This window comes from Plectropomus leopardus, chromosome 12 (assembly GCF_026936395.1).
Source record: "Plectropomus leopardus strain MGB_pleo_1.0 chromosome 12, ASM2693639v1, whole genome shotgun sequence".
Lineage (NCBI taxonomy): Eukaryota > Metazoa > Chordata > Actinopteri > Perciformes > Serranidae > Plectropomus > Plectropomus leopardus.
Genome location: NC_142187.1, coordinates 19,659,300 through 19,685,163, shown reverse-complemented (window position 1 = coordinate 19,685,163; position 25,864 = coordinate 19,659,300). Strand labels below are relative to the sequence as shown.

General features: G+C 41.5%; 1 protein-coding gene across 1 annotated transcript; it reads right to left on the bottom strand.

Annotated features, from left to right (window-relative positions):
- Positions 1–1,874: 1,874 nt before the first annotated feature.
- Positions 1,875–25,648, bottom strand: pax3a (paired box 3a). The gene is made up of 9 exons (XM_042497391.2): positions 25,057–25,648; positions 23,818–24,053; positions 23,290–23,419; positions 22,838–22,981; positions 13,113–13,312; positions 12,317–12,482; positions 10,953–11,173; positions 6,036–6,299; positions 1,875–3,050 (listed from the first exon to the last, which is right to left on the bottom strand). The coding sequence occupies exons 1-9, from the start codon at positions 25,139–25,141 to the stop codon at positions 3,033–3,035; spliced, it is 1,464 nt and encodes a 487-aa protein (XP_042353325.1). The 5' UTR covers positions 25,142–25,648; the 3' UTR covers positions 1,875–3,032.
- Positions 25,649–25,864: the final 216 nt, after the last annotated feature.

The window sequence follows — 25,864 nt, the reverse complement described above, 5'->3', positions numbered from 1 at the left end:
AAAAAAAGGACAAGGAGTGATAAAAATGCACCTCTGATATCTGTAACCTTTTGAGGAGTCTGCCAACTGGGTGAACAGTGTTTTCGTTTCTGTTTGGCAGCGAGAGCCAAAACCCTTCTGAACCCTGCACAGCCATGTCAGTGACTGATGTCCCGGTGTGACTATGGGCCGCTGTGCTTATATAATTTACAGCAGCTCTGCTTTAGTCATTAAGGGGTGTGAAGGAGCCCCCAGGGAGCAGGAATTTGTCCAAAAGGAGTGTTTATGAAAGGGGATATATTTATGATTTAGTGCTCAAGGAGGAGTGTGCATGAGGGGCAGTGGTGGAATGTAAAGTACTTTTACTCAATCACTGTACTTAAGTACAAATTTAAGTTACTTTTACTTTATTTGATATTAAATCTAATTTCACTTTCTACTTTTATTCCACTAGATTTTAGAAGACAACTCTTAATTCACCACAGTTAATTGATAACTTTAGTTGAGAGTGACTTTACAGAAGAGTTATATGCAAAAACTATATGAAAATACACTGTAGAGCGCAGATGAAATGATTAGCTGATTGATTGGAAAACAGAAACTACTTTGATAATTGTCATTTTCATGCAAAAACATTTCATGGTTCCAACTTATAAAATATAAGGACTTTCTGCTTTTCCTCAATAATTGTATTATTATTATTATTTTATATTTATTTACTTTATTAAATTTTATCTACATTGACTACTTTTACTTTTAAAAATTAAAAACGTTTTCCTGATTGTACGTTCATACTTTTACCTGTGTTACATTTTCAGTGTGGGACTCCTACAGCATGAATGAAGGGCGCCAGGGAAAAATAAAAAATAAATTAAAAAAATGAAAAAACAGTCATTTAACTAACAGTGAGTCACAGAAATTTAAAGAGATGCTTCAAAAGTTTTAATTAATTGAATTATTTATATCTTATTTATTAATTTTCCTGTTTAATAATACTCAAGTTTCATTTAAAGGTCTAAACATGAGGGTATAACTAATGTTTAAAGGCCCTCTCCACACTGCTATGAGTAAAATTCTAGAGAATAAATTCTTTATTGGCCTAAAATCAGTCTAATTTATACATGCAGAGTCTAAAATGCTGGAATTAACTTAATAATACCCAACAGGTGTGCATTTTTAATTTCGGATTGTAAACTCAAACAAAGTACAGAATTAAAGCTATAGTTCATAACTTTTATGAAAATAACTTTGTAATATTTGCTGAAACTGTCACTTGTATGGGACAGATAATCTGTGGAAAAAAATTATGATATGATATGAATCGATGATCTACCTAGTGTACTGTTTAGCTGTAAAAATGAGTTTGTGACTTGTGACTGTGTTGGAAGCATTTGAGCAAAGCACCACCCACCAATCGAAGCAAAACTTTCATATTTCACGGCTAAACCGTTCACTAAAATTTGTTTCTGAAAACGTTTAAGGTGTGAAATAGGCCATGCAGTAACAGAATCTTGATTCGTGTTTGATCAGCGCTGCCTAGTTCGACAGTTTGACTGCTGTTCACGAGCTGTTATTGACATGATTGACAGCTGTGTCAGAGACTCCTCGGCTCCGATTGGTTGTTTTATTTTACGTGCAGTTATGCCATTAGAAGCACTACCAGGGGGCAGACAAGTATCATTTCTTTTTTTAAAGATTATCCACTGTTGTGTGGATATAGTGCCAGTTTCAGCAAATACGAAAAAAGGTATTTTTAGAAAAAGTTACCAACTACAGCTTTAAACAGGACATGGCCTCTTGGCAGCTAACACCCTGGCATCCGATAAATGACACTCAAAGTCACAACATTCTAAATTTTTATATAGTTTATTATAAATAGTAAATAGTGCTGTATTGTACACAAAACTTCTTACAACAAAATCATTTTTACGCCAATGTAAATGGAAATAATACAAAAGAAAAACATGTATAACGAACATTGTGTAAGACTTTCTTAAGTACTTAGGAGCACTTAATACAAAACGTACAGAAGAGACACTTGAACAACACTAAATAAATAAGAAATGGAACTAATGTTTGCAAGTTCCTGGTGAAAACTAATTAAACACATGCAAAATCTGAAAAAAAAAAAATTAACTGTCAAACTGAATAATGTATTCACTGGCAGAGAATTTTTTTTGGCTTAATGACATCACAACTATGTTTTTGCTATTTTTCATCACTTGATGATTTCCCCTGATTGATCAATGCACACAACCCAAAATTAATTACATTGAAAAGATTTTTTTTGAGGGTATAATTAGAGACATTTGATCCATGTTAATTTACATCATATGAGGTATGAATGTATTGCACTTTCTTTGGGTTGCAGTGGTTTGACTCCACTCCGCCTCCATTCATGCCTTCCTGCTGGTTCTCCCGGTGTACTCATATTTTCATCTCCAAAGTCTGTTACAAGAATCGCGTCAATGTACAGTAAATATTATTTTCCTAAGACATTTTGATGAAGAGATCCTTAGAAGAAGATTGTGGCTGAGAGCAACACGTTATCACCATGCGGCCTTTTGATAACCATCGACCACAAGAATCTTCCCCTCTCCTATCAAGTTGGGCCCCAGAAGCACGGGGGTTTTCCCAAGTCCACCTCTCTGCCAGTTATTACAAAAATCAAATACACAATCTTGAATGTATTTACTCCCCTCTCCCCACCCGCCCTCTTCTTTTCCTCTTTAGGCATGGACAACGAGCCGCGCTTGGTCCTCGGAGCGTGACGCACAAGCAAAGCGATTGCCAGGTAACAGGAGAGGCTACGCCTTTGGTCCTAATTATTCCAGTCAACCCCCTCCATTGCCATCACTACACCTCCACCTCAACTGGTTCCCTTGCTGAAGGAGAATATCTCAAACCCTTCACCCACCCACCCACCCAACCTCTCTCTCTCACTGTCCCCAGGGCCGGGGAGGTTGTGCGAAGGCAGCGGGTTGGGGGAGGTTCTCTGGCGATGAATGTCAGACTGGCCCAGGAAGCCTCCTGCTCAGGCCATGTTGGGGGTTTCATATAATGAAAGGCACCTGAGGAGAAAGGGGAGAGACAGAAGGAGGGTTACGGAGATTCTGTGCATTTTATTCAGCTTTAACTGCTTAAATTCTCAGCTGATCAAAGGCCCAGTTTGCAGAAATGAAATATAGTATAGTAAGTATGTTTTCTTTAATGTATAATCACCTGGAAAAAAGAATCAATGTGTTTTCATTCCCTCAGGATGAGCTGTTTGGATTAGGGAGTGGGTCCTCATCTACAGAGATCACCATGGACAACCCAAATACTGGCTCTTGATAGAGCCATTCACATTTTCACCGTGGCCACCATAATTAGCAGCCCCTCCGCGATGAGAGTGTTAGAAAAACACTGATTCATTGAATGTGAAACTGCTTTATTCAAGGTTTTTACCACTTTAAATCACCGAGTCCATTCATTTGAGAGAGGCGGAAACCTCTACAGATAAGTCAGCTCCCCATAAAAACATCCTGAATGTCTGGATCTCAAGTTATCAAAGAATAAAAGTTAGCACTCATTTGCAGGTGCTGGGCTTGCAGTCCATCTTTGATGAGCCAAAATGCATAGAAAAATACTAATTTTAACGTCAAACATTTTTATTCTATGTTTTTACAGCTTTTAATAACTGGGTCTGTTTGTTTTAGAGAAGAAAAGACTTCTGCAGGTAAAAAAGTGTGACAGGTGAAGATAAATGAGAGGTGTAATGTTGACAGGAAGTACTGTGAAAGATGAAAGAGGTGTTTAAGAGCATGTGAGAACAGGTGAGAATGGAAACTGTGGTCCGAGGTTAAATGATAAAACTCTAAAAACAGGTGAAGAGCTTTGGGAATCTTCTCAGACTTTCTTTGAACCTAATGTGGTTGGTAAAACTAACCTGAGACGGAGCCTTAGCCTGGATCTGTGGCTCTGCTCCACTGATCAATAACAACTCTAAATCTGACCTCCAGTGGGACACATGGTTCTAATCCTGGCCTGCCAAGGGCCATAATCTCCCCCTGTTAAAGAGCCTCCTTTTATACACACACGCACACATATACATATACATGCCTGCGCTCACAGATACACAAAGACACACACACACACATTTCCCCAAGCCCCCCAAAGCTACATGTGGGTCTCTCCCAGGACTGGCTAAATTAATGACATCAAGATGTTGCCACTGATGGGCCAGTCAACATGTGGTAGTGTACCTCAGATCAGCCCCAGCAGCACACCGCACGCTCCCCTCCCTCCTGTCAAACACGCTTTGGGAAGTGGCTCCTTTCATTTGGGCAGCTATCTTTGTTACACAGAGGTCATTACATGGCTAGGTGCGCTACACTGAGGGGTTGATGGGCGAGCTCATCATACGGAGGTCATGAAAGGACAGTGAGGGAAAATGTGTGTGTTGGGGTAAGACATCAGGCCACGTGGACGGTCAGATGATGGTAATGTAAACTGAGGTAACCTGGCCACTAGTGCTCTCCAACATACATGTAATTCCAGCGCAGCGCAGGGTGATTTGAGAAGGTCGCTCATCAGAGGGTCTACGCAATTAACGTGGGTTGTGAGTTAGAAAATATAAACTAAATCACATGGCCAGGGCAGGGGTTATAGACGGACATAACTTCTGATAGATTAGAAATAATTTAAAATGTAAATTTAGAAATTAAACCTCTAAATCAGAATGAAAACACCAATTAAGTAAACATTTTAAGGGGCAGTTCACCCCAAAATCAGACATACATATATTTTCTCTCACCTGTAGGGCTATAAATCAATCTAGATTGCTTGGTTGTAAGCCGAGTGTTGGAGATATTGGCAGTAGAGATGTCTGCCTTTCCTCTCATTAAATGAAACTAGACGGCACTCGGTTTGTGGTGCTCAAAGCGCCAAAAAATGCATTTGAAAGCTCAACAGCAATGTCTCTTTCCAGAAATCATGACCTGGTTACTCAAGATAATCCAAAGACCTTGTTGTGAGCAGTTTCATGTAGGAACTATTTTTTCTCTACTGAACTATACCTGTCAAATATATCACCACACAGAAGGAAGCACCACTGAGCTAGCTAATGTCACAGTTCAGCTGAAGGGGATGCCATTAAGGTTTACATCTTGTACTGTTACAAGCCTCTCGTCCATGACAACGATGTATAAAGAGAACTGGATACAGCTATGGAGACAGCCCCCATTCATTCCTATGAAAGTTGCTCAGTGTCACATGAAGACTAAAAAGCTCGATTTCCATGAGGCCAATTACGCAAACACACTAGAGACTTTCGGCGGCTTGGCGTGGCCGAACATAGCCAAGTGGCTAACTTTTGTTTTGCTCTCCACTAACTTGAATGGGGATAAAAATGATTAATAATGCTGCTCTTCTAGCCTTTTGAAATGTTATCAAAATAAATCGACCAAGTACTGATAGTAACACGAGCCATTTCAAGGAGGATGTGATTCTCAAAAAAATATATCCACTGATTTATAAACATCTCTCTCTCACAAAACAAGTTTATGGAAAAAGGTCTTTGGGGGCCCCTGACATCACCTGATGGACAAGGAGGTTGTATTTCTACGTTTAGCCACTACGAAAACTGGCTTCAAAGCCTGGCGCTGTTCCTGAGGGCTTGTTCCATGGGTAGATGTATGCTTCCTTCTGTGTGGTGATTCAATTTGCAGGTATAGTTCAGTAGAAAGAAAATAGTTCCTACCTGAAATTGCTCACAACAAGGTGTTTGGATTGGATTGGATAACCTGGTCATGAATCTTAAAACGAGACATTGCTCTTGAGTTTTTCAAAATTGTTTCTTTTTTTTTTTTTTTGGTGCTGTAAGCACCACAAGCCAAGTGCCATCTACTTCCATTATATTGGAGAGAAGGCAGACATCTCTACGGCTGATATGTCCAGGACTCTGCAACTCATGACAAAACAATCTAGATTGGTTGAAAGCACTGCAGGTGAGAGGAAAAATTTGTATTTTTTATTGGGGGGGTGAATTGTTACTCTAAACTGTATTTCAAGCTTACCTTGCTCTGACCGTACTGTCCATACTGGTAGGATGGATGGTGGTCCATGGCGTAGGCTGGGGATGTGTAGGAGGGTGGGCAGTAAGACTGAGTGCTGGGCAGAGTGGGCATACTGGTCAGGCCTGGTAGAGCCTCCAAGCGCTGGGAGCCATGGCAGCTGGCAGCCATGCCACCGTTAGGCTCCAGGCCTCCGGTCAGAGGCGAGAGGGCAAAGTCACTCTGGGACTGATGTGGCACTCCACCTGGGTTCAACAGACCCATTACCTGGGGGGAGAAATAGAGTAAAACTGTGTAATTAGAACAGAAAATCACAAAACTTGAGAAGATAAAATTCACTCTCAGGGGCTCTGTAGACTTTCTATAAGAAATGGCAGTGCTTAATAGCCTATTTTAACAGCCCTTGAATACTCCCTCTTGAATAGGAGAGAAATAATATGTAGTTATGCAATATTCACTCTTAAGCATTATCTACAAGACCTTCTAGCCTTTTCCCTTTTTTTCTATTTTTTTTTAAATTATGCCCAATTTTCTCTACTGTGCTGTATTTTTTTATATGGAATCAATGTCATCTTGTGCTGAACTTGTATCTTCTTGGACTTTCGAGGTGGAGGTAGGAGGGGATGGGTGGGATGTGGGGAGGGATGTTTGCTTTAAAAGAAGGAAGGAAAAATAGTCTGAGTTGAAACAGTGTATGATTTGCATTTATCCCTCTATAAAAATGTCTTTAAAAATGTTGCCACACTTTATAATTTAATTTACCAACACATTTCAAAATTGAAAATACAATTCCACTCAGGTGGCCTAAAATGTCATCCCTCTCCTTGTTCATTGTCAGAAATACATTATCACTGGCTTCGCTTCCACATGTGGTTTCCTTTTACTCTGCTTGACTGATTGGGGAGCTGACGGTTGCTAAAAAGTTCAATCCTTTAGCCCACTAGTGGTTTCTGTTATCCTGTCAGATTTATGGATGTAGAGGTTATTTTTCCACTTTTAGTTTTCCTCATCATGACAGTTGTTGGCCTCTGGCATTGTTTTACAAATGTAACTGATAAAAATGGAGTTTTTAAATTTGGATGATCAGAATATAAGAAACCTATTTAAACAATAAATCTGTGAGAACGTGAAGTGTTTAAGCAGATTTATAACCGAATTGTATGTGATGTTTTTTTTTGTCCCACTCTTTTCCCACTCTAACTTTCTCTCGATGCCCCAAAATCACCGTATCCTTGTGAGGCCGGGGTGAAGAGGCCAAAGGCTACGTGGGAATGAGGAGTAGGGTGTGTTTGTGTATGTGTGGTAGAGCTACCTCTCCTGCTTGTGGAACTGTGTATATAAAAGCAAGCATGTGTGTTTGTGTGTGTGTGTGTGTGTGTGTGTGTGTGTGTGTGTGTGTGTGTGTGTGTGTACGGTCATGTAATATAAGCGTTTTTTGCTCTGATGTCAGGGGTGTAGGGGTAACGGTGATACATCGTGAACAGCTGCACATGCATTTGCGTGAGAAGCAAAGTCACAAAGAAGTCTAAAAAGTAAAGTTAAAGAGAGAACAAGAGTCATGAGTAAAAGAGTTGAGTTGAGCTGTTAATTTAGAAAAAAAATAGATCTAAAACCAAACATTCTTAAAATAACTGGAAGGAAAATAAGGCATAGAATAAGGAACTATGAGTGATGTAAAACCGAGGGCTTTCCCAAATGACAGCCAGCTGGTGCGCACACACACACACTGAGGCAACCTCAGGTGTGTTTAATGTGTGTAATTTACAGTTTGTCTGACAGAGTGATTTGACCTCACACATCTGACAAACACATCAATGCGGCCTACCACAAAACCATTATTTTTCTTACTGCTAAGGATGTCAGATATACTGTAAAATAGAAAAGTCTGTTGTACACAGACTCGAAACCTGAGTATTGCATGGTTTCCAGAGAATACAAATTCATTCAGTCACCCCTAACTCTTAAATGGATAGTTCACCTAAAAATTAAAATTCAGTCATTATCCATTCACTCTCATGCTGATGGTGGGTCAGGTGAAGTTTTACAATCCAAAAACCAGATTTTCACTGGAGAAATCCATTGCACTCAACTCCCAAACAACTGACGCTTATGGTGACCAGGATTAAAACATTGAAAAAAAAAAACATATTAAAACCATAAAACGCCTCCACACTGGACATCCAAAGTAATCTAAATGTCCTGAAGCCCTGAAATGCAAAATTGTTTTGAAAAATGTCACTGACACCATGTTTCTAGCCATAGTTTGTACTGTAGTGTGTAGCTCCTCATGTGGGATATGGCTAAAATGTGGGACAAACTATGGCTAAAAACATGTCAGTGATGTTTTTCAAAAAAACATTTGCATGTGGGAGCTTCAGGATACTTGCATTACTTTGAATGAGCAGTATGGAGGCATTTTATGGTTTTATTAGTTATTTTAAAAATGTTCGAATCCTTGTCACCATAAGCTTCAATTGTTTGGGAGATGAGTGCAACGCCTTTTTTCTGTGAAACTCTGTTTTGTGGATTGCAAAAATTCACCTGACCTTCCATGAGGGTGAGTAGATAATGACTGAATTTTCATTTCTGGATGAACTATCCTTTTAATGCTGCAGTAGATCCTTTAAAGGAAAACTTCACACACAAAATGATCATCTGTTTATAAATTACTCACCCTAGAGTGTAGAGTTATTGATATGCAAATAACAATTTTGTGGATGAAGTATTCCTTTAATGTATTAATTTCTTAAAGCATCAAAAAAAATCTGTATTATTCATATAAACATTTACTTATTGCTAATAAATATAAAAACTTAAATTAAAAGCTTTCTGTTGGCTTCATGGAAAGATTTTTTCCTGGTTATCCAGCGACGTGTAGCCATATCTCCTCACAACATCACACATATTCCAGTGCATATAAACAGTCATTTGTGTGGTATGTGTGTGAGTACATCTGTGTCAGAGGGTCTGTATCTATGCACATGCTCGTACGTTTACGCACTCTCAGTCTGCAACTGAAACGGCAGCAGTTCCCGATGGTGTCTGTTTTGAGGTTGTTCCGGGGATTAGGTCTCAGGGGGGTGCAAATCCCGGCCGCTCGCTTGCTTGGTGAGAAAGGGTTCCTTTGGTATGCACCAGATCAGCGGTGAGACGCCAGAGACCCTGCACCACAGGGGAAACCACTGGTCCGTCTGAAGCTCCGAATACAGAGCTAACTGCTCAGACAACAATATCACCTATCTAAAGTCAACCTTATCCATATCAAAACTCTGTGGCGCTCTAATGTGACCATATCTGGAGTTAACTGGACCTCAGGATCTCCTGATGGATACAGTAGTAGAGTAGAGTAGCTTTTATAGACAGATTTGGAGTTCAGATAATTCCAAAGTGGATTTAACACAAAATGGACCAAGCTGTGTAGCTGTACGAGAAAACTGAAGCTGTAAACTTTTCTAAGTGCAGAGAGGTCTTCATGTATTAACTATCAATGTCACAGAATTTAATCAATTCCCATTTCCTCCCACTTATTAAGTGAAAATCAAAAAATTAATTCTATCCTCATCTGAAATAGAGAAAACTGTATTGCAATATACATTCAAACAGCTGCAATGAATACATGAATTAAAACAAATTAGCCAACAAAGTGAGTCATTTGCATAAATTACACACTTTGTTATGAGGAGATAGATTACTTCATTCCAATCAATTAAGACACTGGAACATTCTGTGATTGCTATTCCAGACGGAGAAAACATTCCAGGCACGCCGCTGTCCCTACGCAAGATGAGCTGTCCGTTCTGTACGGAGTGGCCGCGCTAAGGTTAATGCTGAAACCATCCATGAGGCCACAGCACCTTTGGCCTCTTTATTGGAGTTAAAGTCACTCGTGACCCCTTTGGGTGTGTGAACTCACACCGCAGACTCTCAGTTACAGAACGGCAGCTACTAGCCGCATGTCAGTTATGTTCAACAAATTACTGGTTAGCTTGGATGGCTGTGATTGAAACCACCAACCACTGACGCCCACAGTTTTCATGTCATCTTCCCTCTCTCCTATCTTGCTAGACTTTTATCTGTCCAGTGAAAATAAAAATCTTTAGAGAAAATGATTGTAGAGTAAATGTGGTTAGCTCTTGAGGAGAAAACTACAAATTCTTGTCCATAACTAGAGCTCACATATCAAACAGTCAATTAAACTCAGCCACAATGGTGCCACCTACCACTCTCTGACCGTGCACCCTGGCAGCCACAACAAAGATCTCCTGTTTTTTCAATATATATATACATCCTCAGGCATTCGCATTGTAACAAACCTGCCTTAGGCAGTTTTTTATCTGTGCCTGACAGGAGTGTGAGATTCTCTCTCATGGGAATTTGTACCCAGCATGCATTGCATGTGGGCTGGCCACCCTTTGTGGCGGTTAAAAGCTCGTTTTCCGCCTGTTAGTCCATCTTCGGGGCTGGTAGGGAGCCACTGATGGACACTGATGACTGTGTAATCGACCATAATTGTCTTTTCAGTTTTGATTTGTGTCATCGTCCGACATCCATACATCCTTCCTCATGTCTCTTCCTTTTCCCTCCCTAAAGACTGATGTTTGCCACATTTTGAATTCATCAAACAACCCATCAGAATAAACAAAAATGAAAAGCTACCGTGTTTCTTAGCCTAACAAGGTTTTCATCAATGTCACTGCAATGACATCTCCTAGGTCACACGCAGTGCTCGTGTGTATCATTACGCTTCCATATGGTACATCTCATAAATGTCACGATGAACTGTTAGTGTCCTGTTTCCTGGTATGAAAACATATGTGTGTGTTTGAGAAAGAATTTATGTGTGTATATAAACAGGTATTTCTAGGTTTGTTGTGTTAAGTATTTCTATGTTTCATTTTAAACATGGATTTGGACACAAACCTGTGGTGAGAGGCTGTTGCCGATGGTAGGGTTGACAGCGTTGCTGTGTCCCGCTGGGGCCACAAAGCTTTCCGAGTACCCTGAGAAGCCGTGACGTCCAGAGGACAGGCAGTACGCAGAGCTTCCATCCTGGGAACCAGCTGACGTGGCGAGTCCGCTCTGGTGCACGGAGGTGGGGGGCAGAGGCTGCGGTCGGTGGACTGTACTGGGCTGCTCGGATGCTGCAGAGGATAAAACATTCTACTTAAACGGCAGTTCCACTAAATTTTGTTCAGTTGAGGTTTTAACAAATTCAGTAGTCTTCCAGTTGTGTATACAAATCCAAAAATTCAAATTTAGGGTCAAAGTATGTATGTTTTAGGGTAAAAAGGCCATTTTCCCAAGCCTTTAAAACTTTTTCCTACATGAACTTACACAGGTTTCTGTGTGATGACATTGCTACATATAAACACATATAATGTACTGCTGTGGACATACTAATTTTGTTTTAAAACTCACAAAATAATACAAACAAACTAAACTACTAAGGCAGTGAGTAGAACAACAACTTCCACGTGCTGTGAAGTAAAATTACTGTTTCTCTCAATGGAGTCTGGAGGCTGTGGAAAGTGGCAGCAGCATAAAGTATTTTAGCCTCCTAAAATTGAGTCTATTGGCTTTGAGGAGGGCAATCTGATGGCTTTAGTGTCCCCTTGGAAAGGGCTGTCTGACAGCAAGGTAATATGTTAATGAAATCTAAATATAGCACATGCTTCGACTGATATGGTCACGTTTAGCTGCTGCTAAGGGTGAAGGTGTCATTTCAACATATAAAACAAGGGTTTTGGGGATCCTCCACCAGAAAATTGCGAGCATCAAGTACTTAATTTCCTTCGGTCTGGTTAATTTTTATGCACCAAACTGTGCATTAATTTATCTTGTAAATTTAATTAATTTTGTCAAAGTTTTATACTACTTTTTATTGTACTCTTTGACAGAAACAGTTGTTTCCTGCAGAGCAAAAGGAGTTGCTGGTGCTTCTCTCTCAATACTTACCCGGTTAGTAAATAGTGTGTGTGTGTGGAGACTGAGGGAGTGGGGAGCATCGGCACTGTAACCTATAGTGCTTTTGGCCAACAGCTGAGTGGAAGTTTCCATTTGAAAAACCCAGAACATAATGCAGATGGACCCTTTAAAAACTAATTTTGGTTTAATCCAGTATACTTTTGCTGCTGTCGTAAAATAATTCCAGATTCTGATCAAATTTGCAAAAACAGTTTAAAGCAAGTCTTTGTGTGTGTGTGTGTGTGTGTGTGTGTGTGTGTGTGTGTGTGTGTGTGTGTGTGTGTGTGTGTGTGTGTGTGTGTGTGTTCAGCTGAACCCACCTTGAGCTATTGAAGTGGGAGTGTAGGGGCTGTCGGACAGCTGATAGGGCTGCAGGCCGGACATAGCTGATGGAGGGAATCCACCGGGGATGAGGTGGTTAAACGCCATCAGTTGATTGGCTCCTGCTTGCTTCCTCCACCGCGCTCTTCTGTTGCTGAACCACACCTGAGAGAGGAACAGAAATAAACTTTTTTATTTACTCCCCCCACCAAAAAATGTTGAATTGTCTAGTATGTATATGTGAGAGGGCTTGATGATTGTAAATGTATGTGTGTGTGTGTGTGTGTGTGTGTGTGTGTGTGTGTGTGTGTGTGTGTGTGTGTGTGTCAGGTGTGCGTGTGTGCGTGTGTGTGCGAGGCCTCTCTGATCCATTACAGGGAGCTGAACTGATACAGATCTTAACATCTGGAGTGTGCAATGAAACCACATCTTTGTGTGCTACTGCAATGGCTTCAGAGAGTACCAGCTGTTCAACCCCATAGTAACACACTATCTAAATCAGAAATCTATTTTGGGGTCTTTAAATAGCCCCTTTTTGTAGACAGTCTGACAAAAATAGTAAGTCATCTTCATACACAGTGGGAGCAGTGTGTCTGTGTTTGTGTCTGTACATGGGGGGGGGGGGTCAGGCGTCTGGTCGAGGGGGGATACATGTCTAATGGCAGTAAGGAATGTGTGGCAACATCTCAAGGTGATTTAACAGCCACAAGACACATATCCATTACATACGGACACACTTCTCCGCTGTCAAGACTGTATGTGTGGGACAGAGTTGGGTCTGAGCATGTGCCTAACCTGAACTCGAGCCTCCGTCAGTTTGGCCCGCTGAGCCAGCTCCTCCCGCGTGTAGATGTCGGGGTAGTGTGTGCGCTCGAAGGCCCTCTCCAGCTCCTCCAGCTGCTCTGCTGTGAAGGTGGTCCGACTGCGGCGCTGCTTCCTTTTCAGAGGCAGGCCTGGCTCTGAGTCCACGTCGGAGCCCTCGTCCGAGTGGCTGGCTGGAATTGCAAAACAAATAGACTTCAGCGTTCAAGGGAGTCACACTGAAACTGAATAAAACTTTGGGGTAAAGCTGGGACAGATTTGAGACAAAAGATTTTGCTGAGTACAGAGCAAATTTTAGATTGTGTCCTCCTGCTGCCTTAAACTCCTCAGTGGTTCCTGAGGGGATCAAAAGCCAGAGGCTGCTTGAACATGGATTAAAGAGAGCTAGATCCCTCTGGGGCATCTATTCCCTGGGACACTGTGTCTCCCCCGGTCTTAGCCATGCTGTGCACTATGCTGATAGGGTCCCATAGTAAGGAGCAGGCAGCCTTTTGCAGGTGCTTCTTAATCTGTTTGTTCAGTTGAGGGCAGGAGAGAGCGACTGGGTAACTGGGAGACAGCCATTGGGATCTAATTCAGCAGAAGAAGGGAATCAATGAAGGCTTGAGAGTAGAGACAGAGGACTATTGCTGCCTTTCGGGGGGGGAGGTTACCCATCTATTAAATAATGATTAGGCTCCACAAACTAGCGTGACAGCCTGCTATTGTCCGCCATTACACGTCTTCAATCCCCCATCTCTTTCTCAGTCATACGCACACTCACAAACATGCATCTGCTGCGTCCTGGCTATGGGCTTTCAACTCAATGAACGCAGTCTATGACAATGTGTCAAACACAGATGGACACAAGGCAGAAAGAGTAGCAATCCACTCTCAAATCCACCCCAGAGGGACCTCTTAAACCTCATGAGGAAGGTTCACTGCACCTTTTTGACGCTTGGTGCACTATGCAGCCAACACCTAAGCCGAGAGAAAAGCAGAGAGACAGGTGTAAGCGACAGAAAAGCTTCAGCAGAGGACTGTCTGTTTCCCCCAGACTGCTCATTCTCCCTCTGCCCTCCAGATTTAGAGCTTTAATTAAAAAGTGCCAAGTCAGACATGGGGGGGGGGGGCAGCAGGGATCTCCCCTTGCCTCTGGAGCCTCTGGAGCCGAGCAGGAAATGTTTGTGCCGGGTTGCCAGTGTGTGTCTGACCAGGCATTACACACGGATTTGCTCCTTGGGAATGCTGCTGTGCTCCGGGGCCGCCCAGCGCACAAGATTCTGATGCTGAGAAGAGCTCTTTATTACATTTGAACCAAGGGCGCCACGCTGGCATTAAGTCTCACAGAGGATTGGCTGGATGCTTAGACACTCCTGGAACGAGCACTGTAACTTTGGGATGTGGTTTGTTTAGGTAAGGATGTGGCCTGAGACCAGTTGGAGCAGATTTTGTACTACAACATGCATAACGAGAAGGCCACACAGCAAGAAAACTTGATACTTTTTCCAATAAGCACATTTTTAAACATCAGTATTGTTTGGATAATAATCACAAACAAAACTAGAGGTGAAGACTGCAAGAAACAGCAAAGTAATATGCAATGTCATTACCATTTTAATGATGGAGAACAGAAAGACAGAAAGAAGAAGCAATGACGGCGCAAAAACGAAAAGATTCCTGAGGGAGGGAAGGGGAGCTCATAAAACTCTGAGGAGAAAGCTCCCCATTGGCACTGTAACTCATGTTAACTGCAGAGTGGGGGTGGATCTCTCCTCCTTTGCCTCCTTTATTTCTGTCTTTCCCTCTCTTTTTCCCCTCCCTGTTTTTATTATTAGTATCTACAGAAAAAACACTCCGTCACAGACTCTCCCTTAATGGCAAATGACATTGTTGCTTTTGTCATCCTCTGGCTCGCACTTTCTCTTTTGCTCTCTTCCTCTCTCACTCGCTGTCTTTTTTTTTTTTTCCAAAGTGATGAGGCCAAGCCTTTGTATCTTAGCAAGGAAAAGCCTGTGGCAGGCCTCTGTTGGACCGATTACCACGCTCCATCTGTAGGAGCCATCAGGGACGCCCGGGCCCGCATTCAGGGGTCTGTCACCTGCCCAGCAGGGGAGTGCGGGGGGGTGGAGGGGGCTGTAAGGCCAGGGGCTGAGTGGGGGAATGAAGGGTGGGAGGGAGAAGGGAGGGGGCACAAAGGGGTCCAGAGAAGGGCCACTGGGGGCTATGGAGGGGCACAGCAGGGGAGCACCCCTTCATCCCCTCCCTCCACGGCCTGAGGGGCACAGAGTTTGGGGGGTATTGAAGAGGTTGACATAGAGAGGAGATGGGAGGCTGGAGGCACCTGAAGAAGATGCTGGGGAAGGGGTGCGGGGTGCCAAGATGGGGGTGCTGGTCATTCATAAAAGCGGACCTGTCCATTACATCTCATCCATTCACTTGACTCCTCTCTTTCTGTGTGCTCACCCGTCACTGCATCCACGTCTTTGACGTCTTCAAACAAGGGCCCTTACGCCATCGTGGATCGATTTTAAAGCACGCTGATGCAGAAGCGCACTCGGAGTAGGCTGTTCCCACACATTCCCCGCGACAAACAGCAGAAGAGGATACTAAAACACACAAAGGGAGGCCTCGACCTCCTTACTTAAACACCCAAATCAAATTTTACGCTGCAGCTAAAGCACTGGGGTGCTGAAAATACTCCATAGCCGCTCACAGTTTGGCTGCAGCCCTGACAAGAATCTTAATAGAAAGATAGATTATTATCCCTCAAGCGGAAATTGGGGCTGCTGCAGAGCTATCCATAAAACAGACGTTTCAAAACAAAGTAAGATGTAGGTTAATGAACTAATAACAAAATAGTTCAGAAAGCAGAGTGCGTGGTGGATCAATTTAACATAGTCTGGAAGGTTTAGCACAGTTTAGTAGTGTGGAGTATTCTACAAGTGAATTCAACAGGTTCTTTTCCCTGATCAGAGACTGATAAATAAAAACAAGTGCATATACACACTCGAGGACCAGCAGGAAAACGGACAGTGCTACAAGCCGACTACTCAGTGTAAACAGAACCATTTATCGATCAAGAGAGGAGAGAGACAGGCAGGGAAGATAAACTCCAGAGGGTCACAGATGTGAACTTCAGGAACGTCCAGTTGCATTAGCATCACCTGCGGCAGCAGTGCCTCGATCAGGCCAAAAAAACCAAGTGAGGATTCCAACTGCAAGAATAAAGACAGCTCTTGTTTACTGCGCAGTCTACATCGGCCAGGACTCGCTTTGCCAAGCATTCAAGCCCCCCCCACCCCCCCACATCCCTTCAAGAGATGTTAATACAAAGAGACAAGCACAGACGCACACATCCATGTATTTATGTGCGCGCAAATTTACACACGTAGGTTGAAATGGTGAACAGAGTGACAGAAAGTACGAGGGAGAATCAAAATTTAAAAAAGGGGAAGACGCAAGAAATCCGGACAAAGAATAAAAGGAAGGCAGAGGGATGAAGAGCCAAAGAGAAAGAGAAGCGGAGCATATGGGGCAGTTTATAGTCTTGGTAGGGGCTGGCTAGCCCTTCCTCCAGGGGCTGTTAATAGAGAAGGTAATTGAGCTGGTGACATGTGTTCGCAACACAAAACAAAGGGCAGAAGAGACAAATGAACTAGTTATTTGCCCAGGGAAGTAGATCTGGCCCTTTCAGGCCACAGAGCACAGAGCGAGTGGGTCCTCTGAATAAAATAGTGGCATGCTACATAGAGCCAGAGCGAGCAGATGCACTGGAGGAAAAGAATAGTTAACTGACAGCTTATGGGCTCAGCTGGGGTTAACAGTTAAGGGAAAAATGGGAGTGAGTGGGCTGCTCACTTGACTTGCTAAAGAGCCCCCAGGATCCCGCAGCTGCCTGGGAAAACAGGGGGGGGGGGGCAGATAGAAAGAGAAAGAGAGAGGGAGATGATGATGTGATGGACAGAAAAAAAATGGAAGTGAATAAGCGCAGGAGGTTGGCACTTAACGGACAAAGAAAGAGCTGGCGATATGACTTTGAAAGATGTATCTCTGTCTAATATTGGTGAGGTGACAAAAAGCCACAAATGGCCCTTCATGGCTATTATGTGTGCCCAGTGTGCGGTGGTTATTATTTAGTTCCACCGTGGTGCAGTTAGGTGACAGTTTCACGGTGGCATTTCCACCCTCGGGGCATGGACAAAGCAGCGGCACAGAACCCACGCAGGGACAAAGCAACAGGCCAGTCTGCCGCACGTTCCAGTCAAACAGAGACTAACCAGCAGAGCTGCACCTCGGCCCGGCCTCGTTTAGGCCAGACAGACAACCGAACCAATCACCTCGCCCAAATTAACCAGCATGCTCTCTGCAAAGCAAAACCTGTGCCTGGATTCACACAACAGATCAAGTCTGTGCACATTAAAAGGACCACGTTACTGTTGTATAAGTCAAAAGTAAATCTCAAGTGTCCCAAGTCCTAGACTTTGAGTTTCAAGTCCTAAACAAGTCATAGTGCATGCTTTACCAAATGTAATACTACTCTAACAAATGAGCTAAAATATTTTTTATTTACAAAAATCCTGAATAATTTTTAAAATTTGTTTTATTTGTCAAAATGTTTGTTTTTTTTTAACATCCTTGGTAATTTTTGTGTTCCCCTATTAGGCTCAGTGCATGAGGGGAGTAACAATAAATAAATAACCAGGGGAATAAAGACAAGCAAAGTAGGTATAAAAACAAATGCTGTGATTAATTATTTATGAACAAAGTAATAAAATGTACAAAAATGGTCTTCAAAAACACAACACAACAAAAACCTACTTTCTTTAAAAGCAAAGAAAGCGGCACTAAAAGCTAACCTTATCTAAACATAGCTCTCTAACTATTTAAATATTTTCCTTGACATATTGCTCTTTGTGCAACTTCATATGTAGAACTAAACGTTTTTGGGTATCTGTAATTTTCCATAATGCACATTTTGCATACTGCAGTTTGGTTTTTGTTGACAACCATGTAGTTTTTGTATGGAAATTAAATGATCTTTGGTATCATTTTTTCCCAATTGCAGCTCAGTAGCATAACCTTAGTTCTTCATGGTTCTCTCCTGCAACTCGATTGGTGGCTGTCGAATTGGTTCAAACAAAGTGGATCCGGGGAAATAAGTGTCAACTTGCTGATAATTTATAGTGTTAATGTTGGTATATTTCAGGAAATGAAGAGACTTTTATGATTTGTGGCATATTTTTTAAAGAACATACTTTTTAATCTTCGGGCTGAGGGAAGGTATCACTTATTTTCAAGTCACAAGGCTCAAGTCTCAGTGAAGTAACAAGTCTTGGTGTTAATGTCCAAGTCAAGTTGCAAATGTTTTTGATTTTGTCAAGTCTGAAGTCATTAAATTAGTGACTGGAGTCCAAGTCATGTGACTCGAATCCAAACCTCTGGTTATTACAACACTGATTCATCGATCTGATTTTCAGGAGTCGCTCAGTTTGTCATCTTTTCCTAAACATTATTGTAACCTCCTTTTCCTGGGGCCTGATAGTTTTAACAGTGAAGTGACCCTGAGTTAGCCCCTGACCTTTTCACAGCTACTGCACAGCGCCGCAGTTAAAACAGCCTCACCACTGACCCTGCAACACAACTTCACTCACTCAACAGAGAGAGAAGACATCATCACATTCCACGCTGTCTTTTTTTACCCAGCAAACACTCGTTAAAGGTGTATTTCTTTTGGTTTTATGAGCTTTGCGTGCAAATCTTCAGATTTTATTGTTTTAATGCCCGCGTTTGGACAAACGTAGAAAAAGATTTTTTTTCTAAATAGCATCTTTAATTTCTGTTCTTTTTTTAAGTGAATTTCTTTGTCCAGAGAGGAAAAAAGGCATTAATCAAAACAGCAACAGAGTTGTGCTGGCGTGTCCATAATGTGCAATGTGCTGGACGAAACAGCTCCACAAAAACTAGAGGCTAAACAAAGTTAAGTGATTGACAACGCTGTCTGGCTTTACTCAATTAACTATCCCATTGTGCTCCTCTTTGCAGAGTCCCCTCGCCCCCGACCCCTTTTCTCTTCACACCCCTTTATCCTCCCCATCACAGAGTTTTGCTTGGCTAATACTTCCAAGGAAATAGAGAGCTCCTTTTTCTACTGGGGCTCCTCTCCTTGACCTTCCATTGCTCACTGCTTCTCTTTCAGTCACTTCACAGTGTCTCTGGGGTTAGTGGGGAGAATGCGGAGAGTACATCAGCGCCGAGGGGCCGGCTCGGGGCAGGACCCCGGCCCATTACTTCAAAGTTGGCCTGCATTCATTAATTGTCCTTTGAATTAATATTGGAGGATCACAATGTGGGTGCCAACAGAGAAAGAGGCTTTAATGAAGCATAGAGTCTGCATTCAGTTGCAGATCAGCCAGTGTGGATTTTTTCTTTCTTTTTTTGGGAGAAAGAGGGAGACTTGAGAGTTATGCCAACACAGAACATAAAAGTACCTATCTATCTATCTATCTATCTATCTATCTATCTATCTATCTATCTATCTATCGACCTCTCAAGGAAAGAAAAATATTGGGGTTTTTGGTTTGTTTTTCCCCTGCAGTCCACCGGGCTACACTAGCATTATAAGCACTATTAACACAGGAAAACAGAGTGAGGCCCTCATGTAAAATTCTCCATTATCCAGCCCTGAGAGCAAAATGGAAATGTGGCTGTAGCAGACATTCCTCTGGTTGCACTGAGGCCTTCTGTCTCCTCCAAACCTCCAATCTTTTACTCATTCACCGTGGAAATGCAAGGACCCCTAACAAAGACACAAAACTCAACATCCACCTCTCCTGTTTACAGTTGCGGGTTGTTGCCGTGCTGCTCGGTTGCTTCTGCTCTCTGCGTGTGAGAGAAGCAAAGCTGTTTATGTTCTTGGATGTCTCGCGAGGATATAAGTTATGAAACTTTGAAATTGGATTAGATGGTTCGGATGGGGCAACTGCATGTGGATCTCTGCTACTGACTGTCTTCGTTTTTTCCCTTATGTTAAAGTATTTAAAGAAAAAACATTTTAACTGCATTAAAATACGGTAAACTCTCAAATATGATCTTTCTCCTCTCCTACCCTGGCTCTGAATCCATGCCAAAGTCACGGGGAGCCAGTAACCCAGTTTATTTACACAAACAAAGTCCTACTCAGCTCCTTCGACAAAAGCAGCTAAATCTTTCATGTTTTGTCAGCACTTGATTCCTCCTGTCCCTCTGGCTATTTGCCTGCCTCCGGACAATAGAGGCAGGAGAATGGCAGCAGATTGTTGGAATGCACCTCAATGAAACCAATTATTACATGTTGACTGCGTTCACCATGGCAGATTTGAAAGAACTGGGCTCATTCAATTTGGCACCGCAGGATTCCCTTTAAAGAAAAGTTATCCCTTTGACTGTTTGTATTTCTGAGCTTTTCTTTTTTTTCTTTCTCCCTCTCACCCCCACTGCCATAAACGGATCCTGCGAGAGTGGCTACTCCTCTTTCATGACTTTGATTACTTTAATTAGTTAAATGAGGCTAAAGTGCTAACTAATAAATAGAGGTAGGGGATGCTGTCATTTAATTTAATGCCACTTGTGGCAAAACCAAATTCTTTGCATTGTTTTGTTAGCAAATCTTTTAATTAAATCTATATACAACTGTGTTCGCTCCTGCTTTACGGACAAATGTGCTAAATGATTCTTCTCAAGCTGCAGCTCAACCATTTAAATTCTGGAGTTACTTCTACCTCCATAACTCAACAGTTAAAGGAGATGTAAACAACTTCAGATTCATCCCAGTAAACATCCTTTTTTCCCACAATGCCCAAGCCCAGTACACTTTATCCCACAAACCTTAGCAGTCCCTTTTCCCAGACAAATAAATCTAAATGAGTCAGCTTTGATCTTAGCACTTAAGGAAAGCCAACAATAGTGGTAGAGGAGAAAGGGGCAGAGAGCAACAGGCCTCTCCCCAGCGCAACAATAGCCTCTGCAAACACCTACTTAATCAATATTTGGCCAGAAGACACTCTCTCAGTCCCCAAAAACCAGCCTTTTCACATTCTAATGAAGAGCTATAAAAGAGAAAAACAACAACTACTTCCACAAAGAGACACAAGAATGAAATAGTGCTGTTCTGTATATCAATGGGGGGATAGTGCCTCAAAGCTGTTTGCGTGGAGGATGTCATCTATTTGATGTGAAATGTTTTTGGTTCCTTTTACAAAATTCAGCCTAAAAAAATCATTTTTCCCCATCCTATTTTTTTTTTTTTTAATTTATAGAAAACACATTCTCAAAAAAAAATAAAGATTAAAAAAATTAGAGGATGATCAACAAAGCTGTGCAAGTCAGATTAATTTAAAAAGCAAGTGTGCTTCTTTGTTTTTATTTATTTTGTTATTCATTAACTTTTTCTGCAGTAATGACTTTTTAAAAGTTAGAGAAGTCAACCGCCTGATCAGTATTTGGGATGTGTCTGCGCCTGGAAGAGGGAGAGGGAAGTGCCCACAGATATTGCATGAATGTGTGCGCCCTAGGCGGAAAGGAAAGGGGCGGACTTTGTCTTGAGATGAAAGTGGAGACAAATAAAAGGTTTGGATTTAATCTAGTGGAGAGAAGGGTTTCCCTGCGCTCAGTGGCTGCGGGCGTCACGCTAACTGCGCAAAGACTGTGACAAAAGCTCCGTGCGCAAAAGTAACGGCACCGTTCAATTTGATAACGCGAGGCCTGACGCGACTTTAACACATTGCAGAAAAAAAATGCCTCCTTCATGCTGATAAATGCGTTAATTTATTGTTTAGCATGTCTTAAAAAAATGAAAAACCAAATTTGAAAAAATCTACAAGAATGAATAAAAGTTATAAAAATGCGCGTTATTCCATGATATTGCCAAATCACTAACACTGTCTATTCAGGTCTAGTCATCAATAATTAACTACAGACTGCATTATGTCTCCAACAGCAACACTGCAACACTCCTCAGACCCCAACAGGTCGTAAATCAACAGGTGTTTGCGTAAACTCTGTTTTCTCCTATCTTCTTTCCTGAATGTCTTAACAGTTGCAGAAATGCCCTCAAAATTGGCACTTTTTTGAGCAGTCTATAAACCAGGTCGCACCGGGTCTATTGGTGTCCCTGAATAATTCATCGCTCATTGCGGGTTCATAATGTCTTCTCCCGGCCTTTTGTCAGCGTTGTTTTTTCTCCTTTTCTTTCCCTCGTTTTGAAAGGCCCTGGCGTCTTTTTGTACACCACTGAGCCGCTCACTGGAGTTTGGCTTTTGTGCTCGTCAAACTGAGGTGTGAGTCTCAATGGACTCTCCCTGCTTTGTCCCCTGAAGTTCATCCTCAAGTGTCCGATTGTGTGTAAAAAAGAAAAGAAAAACGTTTCTCAGGCTTGGAAGTTAGACAAATGTTTGATTATCCACTTTAAAAAAAAAATCTCTGCGCATTTGTTAAATCTCAGAAGCCTGTGCGTAAACACCTGGAGCTATAATGTACTTTTCTGTACGGGTTAACTAAAAAAAAAAAAAAGTTTGTGTGATCATTCCTGTATGATAAATTTCATATTTTAAATAACATTAAAACTGTGCTTTGCCTATTATTATTATTATTATTATTATTACTATTATTATTTTTATTAGTTTTCTATGGCAGCGAAGATTTCCCCTTTAACAAAAATAAAACCATAATGCTGCACTTACATCTATCTCCCAGAATGCCATCGATGCTGTGTTTAGTCCGTGGTTCGTTTTCCTCCATCTCCCTCTTCACCACCTCATCATCATCATCGTCATCATCACCGACTCCGCCGAATTTAGACCGCATGATGCGACTGATGGCGCTCACTTGGAGAAAAATAAGGGATTAAAAATATATTAAATATAAAGGTAAACCAGAAAAGAAATATGTCCTGTGAAAAAACCGATATTAAAACATGCTTTAATTGAACATGGTCACAATTCCTGTCTAATTAATATCGCAAAAAAAGTGTTTTTTAATTAAATGAATGAGGTCAATTATATTCACATAAATCCTGGCATTAAATAATAATAATAATAATAATAATAATAATAATAATAATAATAATAATAATAATAATAATTTTATTATGGACACAGGATCATGACTTGCAGCTCCATCAAGTGTCGCCTACCTGAGGGGACGTTGTTCCTGTCGCAGATGCCATCTTTCAGTAATTTGTCCCTGATTTCCCAGCTGAACATGCCCGGGTTTTCTCTTTTATACTCCTCGATTTTCTTGTCCACCTCTGGAGAAGCGGTTTGCTTCGATGGGAAGGAAGAGAAATGTGTGTGATTCAAATCCAGGCGAGACTCAGAATTATTTGCTTAAATTCAGAGTTTGGATGCAAAATATACAGTCATGACTCGGTAATTTAAAAGATAATTTTGTATGCGAGACAAGAGTCATACTTGATCAGGTTGTAGTATATATTCAAAAGACTATTTCCACAAAAGTTTCGGATCAATTTACATTACAGATTCTTGGGCCTCTGTGTTGCACATTCAAACAGTGGGTGTTATGTCCTTTTAAAAATATATTTTCCAACTGCGTAAAAACTAGGAATTTAAATCACGTTTACCAGTCTGGTTCCTCTCTAACTGCTCAATTTCATAGAAATGCTGTGAATTTTACCCAAACATCACCGGACCGCGTCTCTCACCTTTGGCTTGCTGCCTCCGATGGCCCCCGGCCTGATGGAGCCTGTCTCCTGGTACCGGCACAGGATTTTGGAGACGCAGCCGTGGGACACGCGTAGCTGCCGGGAGATGACACACGGCCGGACACCGTGATGAGCCATCTCCACGATTTTGTGGCGGATGTGGTTGGGAAGAGGTCTGCCGTTTATGAAGACACCACCGAGCTGGTTGACCCGACCCTGTCCTAACGGAGTGGAGACTGGACAGCAGGGCACGGAGGTTAGTGACTTGTTGACTTTGTTTTGTGTTTGTTTTATATATCCCAAGAGTAGTTATTTCTCAAGTAATAGGAAACAATTTACGACCAAACAAACACTACATTTGCGGGATATCGTCCACAAGCAGTTAGACTACATTTTTAAAGTCATCAAATCATTGCTTATTCAGGGAAAATTGACCGAGCATGACGCTTTTTTACAGCAATTCTCTGAATTTACATTACTGGGCCAAAGGATAGGTAACATGATAGCAGTGGCAATAATACAATTAATTTCGTACAACAAATAATTAGCAGTAATGTCTGTCAGAAGTTATAAATAGCAATAAAAACAGTAGAATTTTTTTTTTTAAAGTGCAATAGCGAATAAATCTGCCATTAGTGAAAAATACATAACACCAACAACTGAAAAAATAAAATAAAATAAAATAAAATTAGGGATGGCAACGAAAATATCAATTTTTAGGCTATATAAAACGATAATGTTGCACTTAGACCTACATCTGTCTCCCAGAACATAAGTGCAGCACTGAAGTGCTTTTGAATTAGAAAAATCAAATAGCCTACTTTAGTTAAGTTGATGTTATAGGCTAGGCCTATATATTTAGCGTAAGAAATATGTGTACGAAATTTAAAAATTCTGCATTAGGCATGGTAAAAATAATTCAGAATCAGCTTTCCAAAAAATATCAGTCATGTCTTGCCCAATTAATGCGATAGACTGCCAAATTAAAACAATATAGCCTTAATAAATTAAATTTAAAAAGCACGTCTTGTTGCAGGAAATAGACTTAGCCCGAGGTAGTTTTTCCTAATAAACTGACATTTAAAACTTGCAATAGGCTACCACTAGATTAAAAGATTCGTTATTATGATTTATTTTTTTCAGCTAGTTTTTTAGAAGTCGACTTTGTCAACTTTACCGAAGTTACGGGAAATTTTCCTCGCATAGTAGCCTAAGCAGCAACTAGTGGTGGGGTCTTACCTTCCAGAGAGTATCCTCCCCGCGGGTAGTTCTGCTGAGGAGTCGGTCTCATCATTCTCGGTAAACCTCCCGCAAGCGCTGTCATGATTCCTGACTTTTTGTCAGGTAACACTTTAAACGAAGCTGCCTTTGTTTTGTCGCTTTAATCCCACAAAACACCGGTTTGTTTGTTTGATGTTTGTTTGTAATATTTCGACGCAGCCTGCTTTTCCTGGAGTAACAGGTTGCCTCGACGAGAGAAACACTGGCTCCCCTTTAGATGTGTTGTTGACAGGTATCCAGCGGCCGCTGTGGGCTGAGCTCAGAGTTTAAACCAAAGTGCAGGTCGCTAACAGTCCTGCGAGCATTGAGAGGATGGTTTGAGAGGGATGGATGGAAGTCAAACATTTTATCTGTGCTCGCTGTCCCCACCGACTCTGCGCTGCGCCCCCTGATTGGGCAAAGACCCGGACGTTTTGGGGCTGGGGGAGCTCTGTGATTGGACAACAGGAGCTCCTTCTGTCTGGATTGACCTCACGAGGTCAGTTTGTGGTGTCACGAGCTTTTACAACTTTTCAGTAAGTGTGCAACTTTTAATAAAGACAAGTAAATAAGCGCACTGTAAAATCAGAGAAGTTGATCTTACTTAAAATAATCTTGGAAAATGATGCCTTTAAAAAGGAAAGCAAATATAACCATTAATCTTAATTTATGTTTACTTTATACATGAGTGTTGAGTTTACTCAACATTTAGTTGTATTTACTTACTGAGGTTTTGCAACTTAAAAATGACAAGCGTTGTTATTTTGTTGGCTGTATTAACTTAATT

Excerpts from the sequence above, each read along its gene's own strand:
- pax3a (XM_042497391.2), bottom strand. The coding sequence starts at position 25,141 with ATGACAGCGCTTGCGGGAGGTTTACCGAGAATGATGAGACCGACTCCT. Across the intron at positions 13,313-22,837 it reads TGGCATTCTGGGAGATAGAT|CCAGCCACTCGGACGAGGGC; the intron begins GTAAGTGCAGCA and ends TTGCAATTCCAG. Across the intron at positions 6,300-10,952 it reads GCAACAGCCTCTCACCACAG|GTAATGGGTCTGTTGAACCC; the intron begins GTTTGTGTCCAA and ends TTCTCCCCCCAG.